This window comes from Octopus sinensis, unplaced genomic scaffold (genome assembly GCF_006345805.1).
Source record: "Octopus sinensis unplaced genomic scaffold, ASM634580v1 Contig10522, whole genome shotgun sequence".
Lineage (NCBI taxonomy): Eukaryota > Metazoa > Mollusca > Cephalopoda > Octopoda > Octopodidae > Octopus > Octopus sinensis.
The window spans coordinates 83,275-90,572 of NW_021832127.1; the positions used below are offsets into that span (position 1 = coordinate 83,275).

A 7,298-nucleotide genomic window follows, 5' to 3' on the forward strand; every position below is an offset into this window, starting at 1 on the left:
CATCAAGATGCTTCTAAAATTATTAAAAGTCTACCTCTTAGCAATGATTCGATTATTATTATTATTTAAGCCACACAAAATCACCGTCTTAACCATTAACTAACACGTTCAGGTGATTCGTCGAAGAATTGATGAAATGGGTGACAATGCAAAAGAAATCCTTATTGAAAAACTGAAGCGAAGTAAGTTTTCATTACAAATTGATGAAAGCGTCATTGTAGATAGCAAAGCTGTTTTAATGGGATTTAAACCCGACATAGAATATTTAGCGAGTAAACATCAATATCAAGGGTCTCACTAATAATTTTTAATAAAAATTCAATTTTTTACATTTGATTTATTATTTTATATTTTGATTTTTGAGTTATATACAAAAAACAACCAATTAAGGGACAATGCCCAAAAATTTTTAAATTGTATGTGGACAAGGGGGCGATAAAATTTCAAAGGAGGGCGATAAAATATCTAAGGGGGCGATGAACAAAGAAAGGTTGAGAATGCCTGAGTTAAAGGACTTACTCAGTACCCTATGCGATTTCAAAACAATATTTACATGATGCATCTGCGTAATTTTTCTTGAAATAAGATTGTTTTTGTGATGTTTATACATTTACATTAGGTCATTCTTGAATGATATTTATGTTAAACTTCATTAAAAATGAATTTGTAGTTATGATTATATTTCATAATCCGAACAGCAAATATTTTTCCAGAATCATCCAATACATTGCATTAGCAATGGAGCAACTGTTTCTATTAATCCTTTAGTAAATTCGTCAAGATTTTAAAGGGATAATCTTAGAAGTTTTACTTTAATGCATAGGTAACTCTTATTTAAACACTCTTTAATCGTGTTTAATCTAAAAACGATCCATAACAATTTATCATCAATCAACTGAGAATCAATTTCGCCATCTTCGAATCTGGACCTGATTAAAGTTTTTGAAATAGATAAAAAAACCTTTCCTAACAATAGGACAGTAAAACATTTCAGAAGACGGATAAGTCCAATTTTTTGAATCAAAAGAGAACATTGGAATACTTGACGTTTCTTGTTTTTTAGATTACAGAAATTCTCAAAAACTGTATCCTTACTAAGATCTGGAATCTATTTTCTAAGATTTCATATTATCGAAAACCATATCCAATCATTTACAATCTCTATACTGTTCTGTGCAATTGGAAACTTCCTTCTGATGGGTTAGAGATTTTCGCATTATTATTAACTTCTCTCTTGATATTGGACAAAAACTTCATTTAAAATAAGAAAGAAACTAATTAACTAAGTAATTTTACTAACTAAGTCCAGAGCCTTCGAAGTGAGCAGAAGGCGGCACTCCACGCACCTCCTCCCCTTCTTCCTCCTCTTCTCTGGCACTGTAGACCTTCGAGAAGGTGCAGTCCAGCGCCTCTTGCTGACTAAACGTCAGGAAAGGGCTGGATCGGCGAGCATCAAACGAGACACTCTCCAGAGTCCTCTTAAGAACAGTTGACTGTATATAAGCCTGTAGAGACTTATCTACATCCAACTGTTTTAAGTACCGCTTGTGGTATTTGGTGACCAGTCCATCCATGTCATCACACACGGGATGAATGGACTTTGCACTGGTGCATCAGTCCTAGCTCGTTTGCAAGGAGGTCATACTTCCTCCTTTTCTCCACTTCCACTATCTGCAAACGGTCTAAGCACGTGATGCCCACCTCCACGATAACAATCTCCCCGTTGACCTTATCGTGGACCACAATGTCGGGTCTGTTGTGCTGGACAACAATCGAGGTGCGTATGGGGGTATCCACCTTAATGCACACCCTCGAGTTCTCACACCCGATTGAACTCGATGGGTTCGCAACTTTCTGGACCGCCTCAAGCCGTACTTATTGCAGAGCAAAAGATGGAGGGACCTCACCACCTCGTTATGCCTTCCATGTGTAATCATGGTAAAGCATACTCCCGCACTTCGTGGCTAAATGGTCAACGGTCATTGCCTTACTCTTACAGTGGTTACACTGTTTCCGTTGACCATTAAAAAAGTTTCTATCCTGCAAATATGAGAACAACCCTTCTGATCGGGGGAGTTATTCCCATATTTCAGCCACGTAGATGACGACGATACGTCAATGTGCGGGTTGTCCAGGCTGCTAAAGAGGAGTCTTGTGAAGGACTTTTAAGTGATCTTTTAATTAAAGACTCCTTTTGAAGTTTGATCAACTCCTTCACATTAACTTGGGTAGCACTAGACCATACTTAGCCGACACATAGCCTTTTATGGTCCCTAGGTGTGTACCACGCGCTTTTTCAGCAGCAAGGATGGCAGCCTTCCTTTGGGATACACTCGACCCACTCCACAAGGTGTCGTGCATCTTAGTAAGAATTCGCTCACTTAAGTGTACGATGTTACTCAGTCCACGTCCTAGCTGCCGCGAGATAAGTACAATCTCTCCTTATTGCTTGCCAACACGTGGACATGATTCTCTCGGAGTACTCTTCGGACAATAAGGTCCATTTCATCGTACTCACTCGGCTCGAATTCGATCAGGCCAACGTAGTAGTTTAGCAATGAGATGGCATACTCGTTCAAGGCATGAAATAAGTTCCGTGCATTGAGCCGAGTCTTACATAACATTGCCGCCCTACTACGCACACCCTCCACTACCACTTTCTCGTTCGGGTGTGATTAATGAGGCTGGACTCTCAACCACACCAAGATACTTATATCCTTGGTGTTCCTCCAAGACTTTGACTAGGTCACCACACACAGGGGTGTTAGTCGCCGACTTGTCGTAGTTGAGCTCCAACCCCAGGCCTTCATGAAACCTTTCAGGACTTTACCCATTGAGTGGAGGATCTCTGAAGACCGAGCGAACAGCTTAATGTCGTCTATGAACATGAGATGGTTTGTGCTAAAACACCCTCCTTCATGTTCGATCGACATTTGTTCGAATTGGGCAGTGAGGACTCTACTCAACGGTTCTAGGCAGAGGACGAACAGCAGCGGAGACATGCTGTCGTTTAAAAATATATAATTAATTAAATATAAATCAAAATTTGTTCAAATCGAAAATGAGCCACGATGCGCAAAAATCATTTAAAATATATTAATTAGAAAACTAAGAAGCAGAATTGAATACCAGCTTCGTTGAGAGACGCATGTGACGTAATTACTGTAATGCAATTTATTCAAAAAAAATTTAATTGTTATAATTTTGATAACTTGTTCGAAAAATGTTTCTATCATCTTGGGACGTATTATTTGAAATTGAAGTGGGAAAAATCAATCCGTTGAAGAATGGCTGAGAATAATTAGAAACTGTGAACAATCGAGGAGCTACTGACTGAGATGAACCAAATAGAGAGTGAAACACTTGGCCATTGAAAGCCGAGTTTTTAAATGGAAGGTCTCGATGAGTAATGCTGCTACTTCCACCAAATACAGTATTCATTGAGTCAAAACAAGGCCTCTTATTGGAAGGTAAAGGAAATCTTAGAACATGTGGTTCATATTGGGTATCCTGACAAAGAGAACGTACCGATCCTTCTATGACTAAAGAGGGCGGTTCATTCTCAACTTCTAGATTATTTATATCTTTATCCTCGTCAGAATCTTCAATAACAATAACATCGTCTCCATTCTTCGAAATATTGACCACGCTCTCAGTTATCGGAGTCGGTTCTTTATTTTCAGTGGTATCAAAAATTTGTGAGGGATTCACTGAATCAGAACCACGCCTCTTATTGGAGGATAAAGAAATCGTAGAATATGTGGTTCATTTTGGATATCCTGACAAAGAGAACGTACTGATCCTTCTATGAGGACTAAAGAGGGCGGTTCATTCTCAACTTCTAGATTATTTATATCTTTATCCTCGTCAGAATCTTCAATGACAATAACATCGTCTTCATCCTTTAAAATATTCTCCATTCTCAGTTATCGGAGTAGGTTCTTTATGTTCAGTGGTATCAGAAATTTCTATGAAAATCAACAATAGCAAGCAACCTTTAGCAGATTCCATTTTATCTGAAACACGGTGCCAAAGCCCATTCTCATCAAACCTAACAGATCTCACGTGATTTTGAGTCTGCATTAAAATGAAGGAGACGTATCTTATGGAATAATATAGTCAAAACACAATACTCGTCAATCTTCACGTAGCAAAAGTCAATAGGCCGAAAACAGATAGGACAGCGCCAATTAGGTCTTTTCTCATTCATTGTGAGAAAAGTATGGGCATCAAAACATTGAATGGGTCACATTGCGTTGACCTGACCGGAAGAGACAAACGAGTCTGGGATATCTACACATGTAAATAAGGATTTTGAAACAGGACATAGGAGAGAGAGGTATATATCAGTCACAACAGGTTCGTCAGTTTCATTGTTTCCAGAAAGACGTTCAGTGACTGAAAAGTCACTTTATTAGGTCAATACTCCATTTCTGAGTCTGTTCAGTTGTTATTAGAGATCGAGATTGTATTTTATTTATTAAATCGTTGGCTGATAATTTTTTGACAACAAAAATTCCCGCGTAATATTGATCCTAAAAAAATATATATAAATTACTTTTTCGCTAGAACTGTTACGGACAAATAAAAAATTTGTGCTATTAGGACGTGTAATTGTCACCAGAGTCACATCAACAGGAATCCGCGGGCGTTTCCGTACTCGTTTTTTGTCGCTTGATAGGGAGGTATGGCTAAATAAAAGGTCGACTTATATAGAATACTGGAAGATCAACAGATTTTGAGTTGAGTTTACACGTTAAAGTTGACGGATATTTATCACGCAAAACATTTGATTCCAAAACGCCAATTCTAAAATTATTAATTTGAACTGAACCTAAGTTGTACTTGAAATTCAGTCCTGAATCCCATATAGTCAAAGAATCTGTATTATAAAAATGAAATATCAAAAATTATTTTATATTGAATAATATTATTGATAAACATATTTTTTAAACTTTTTAAAAAACAATTACTTTAAATCTGGGAAAGTATTGTAAATTGACTCTGTAAAAGTAAATAAGTTTCTGCTGTCACCGTCAGTTATATTATCACCTAAAATAATGTATGACAGAAATACCATTTTTGATTAAGGTTGGGAATAAAACTGTGTAAAGGTTTTCATAATAAGGAATGTCTTCAAATTTAAGAGAATTCAAATCTATCGGAGGAGCAAATTGTACTGTAGGAAATATCGTTTTTATTGGAAATATAGCATTATCGCTATTGCTAAAATAAAATTTGTTATCAGGTGTACTCAAAAATAGATTTTATTTCTTTCAGAAAATCAGGATTGTAAACTGTTTCTAAATTATCACAAATTCGTTTCAACAAATCATCTTTATTTCCAGAAATCTTTGCATGAATATAATGACAAAGTTTTTGCAAATCAACTTTTCGAAGTTGCCTGAGTAATATCTATTAAAATTTCAATATTGATATAAACTATATAAGAGGCCAAAATTTCATTTCTCAACATTTTAAAACAAAAATTTCCAAATCTCACTAAAGTGCTTTAATAATATTAGTCTATTTAGCTAGAAATCAATACTTAAAAAATATTAAGAATAATTAAATCAGCTTATTTTATATAACAAATTAATTATTAATCAATGGAAACTGGTTTAATTAAAATACTAAAAATGTATATAAAACAATAATTAATATATAATGCATATTAAATTTATCTTTGTTATAAATAAATTAATTTATTATATGAATTTTATTTTAAAAATATAAAAATTATTAAAATAAATAAAGAAACTTTTATGTGCTTGGATCGTGTTTTTGTTGTTTCTGCCTTTCGCTCTCCTATCGGTTAATTTTTTTAAATCACACATTAAATAATGTTTTATAATTTATTTTCCACATTTATAAAAATTCAAATTATAAATGTTCTAGGCTCTTTTAATGGATTATTATCAAGCTGTGGTCCAGTACAGTTGAGTGAGGCTGTTATATCATATGCACTAAAAGAATGTGAATGCGATCCAAAAGATGTGGATGAATTAATAATGGGGCATGTTCTGACTGCCGGTATATTTTTGTTAATGATTACTTGTAGGCTTGGGTCAAAACCCAACACGACAATTATCACTTAAGATAGGAATTCCAAACACATCTCCCGCGTATAGTGTTAACATGTTGTGTGGATCTGGGCTACAAGCCATTATTCTTGGATTCAAATCGATCAAATATGATCAGATGAATGTGGTTGTCGCAGGTGGAATGGAAAGTATGTCAAATGTTACGAAAATAATTAAAACTAATTAAATTAAGGCCCCACATACTTCCAATCTCAGAAAGTCTGTCAAATTTGGTTCTGTTGAGTTTACAGACACTGTACTGAATGATGGGCTCATGTGTGCCATGAGTAAAGTTCACATGGGTGTCACTGGTTTGTATTTTTATGTATAATATTTTGATTAGCTGAGCATGTAGCTAAGATTGCCAACATAACACGGGTAGAGCAGGACGAATTTGCTTTTAATTCTCAACAAAAATGTGGAAATGCTATGAAAATGGGGTTTTTTAATTCTGAGATTGTTCCTATTACAATATCTGTCAGTCGATCTGGTATATTAAAATTTGTGGTTAATTGATAAAGAAAATAAAATGATAACACAAGATGAATTTCCCAAGCCTAATACAACAATTGAAGCTTTGGGGGCGTTAAAGCCCTGTTTCGTCAGAGATGGGAGCGGAACGGTGACCCCGGGGAATGCCTCTGGTTCAATTATTTGTAATTATGTTTTTTGGCAGGAATAAATGATGGATCTGCAGCCGTCGTTTTAATGAATCATAAGCAAGTTGAACGAAGAGGTTTAAAGCCTATTGCCGAGATTATTTCATATGCATCTGTCGGTTTGGAGCCAATGGAAATGGGTTTAGGCCCTGTCCCTGCTGTTAGGATGGCGGTTTGTAGTTGGAATTTTGATTATTTAGCTGAGTAAAGCCAATTGGTCCATCGACAGTGTTGATTTGTTTGAATTAAATGAAGCTTTTGCTGCTCAGTCACTGGCTGTGATAAGACAGCTGAATTTAGATCCAAATAAAGTTAACGTTTCTGGCGGTGCTATAGCTTTGGGGCATCCTATTGGTGCTTCCGGAGCTAGAATCCTTGTGACTTTATTGCATAATATGAAGAGATTGAATGTTAAGAGGGGTGTAGCCTCTCTTTGTGTAGGTGGTGGTATGGGCGTGGCTATGTGTGTTGAAAGATTATCTGATTAAATATTTCTTGATAATTTTGCTTACTTTTTGAGAAACTAATATTTTAAATACTATCTCAATTTCTTTAC

The 7,298-nt window shown here is 35.7% G+C and overlaps 1 protein-coding gene across 1 annotated transcript; it reads left to right on the top strand.

The window, feature by feature from the left end:
• Positions 1-5,756: 5,756 nt before the first annotated feature.
• On the top strand, positions 5,757-6,950 carry LOC115228443 (acetyl-CoA acetyltransferase, cytosolic-like). Its single transcript, XM_029799021.2, has 6 exons — positions 5,757-5,814; positions 5,899-6,243; positions 6,277-6,394; positions 6,427-6,573; positions 6,605-6,727; positions 6,760-6,950. The coding sequence occupies exons 2-6, from the start codon at positions 6,139-6,141 to the stop codon at positions 6,948-6,950; spliced, it is 684 nt and encodes a 227-aa protein (XP_029654881.1). The 5' UTR covers positions 5,757-5,814; positions 5,899-6,138.
• Positions 6,951-7,298: the final 348 nt, after the last annotated feature.

Bases quoted from the DNA above. Each gene is read 5' to 3' on its own strand.
- LOC115228443 (XM_029799021.2), top strand. From the start codon at position 6,139: ATGTTGTGTGGATCTGGGCTACAAGCCATTATTCTTGGATTCAAATCG. The intron at 6,395-6,426 runs GTTTGTATTTTT...TATTTTGATTAG, and splicing joins AGTTCACATGGGTGTCACTG to CTGAGCATGTAGCTAAGATT. The intron at 6,574-6,604 runs GTATATTAAAAT...TAATTGATAAAG, and splicing joins AATATCTGTCAGTCGATCTG to AAAATAAAATGATAACACAA.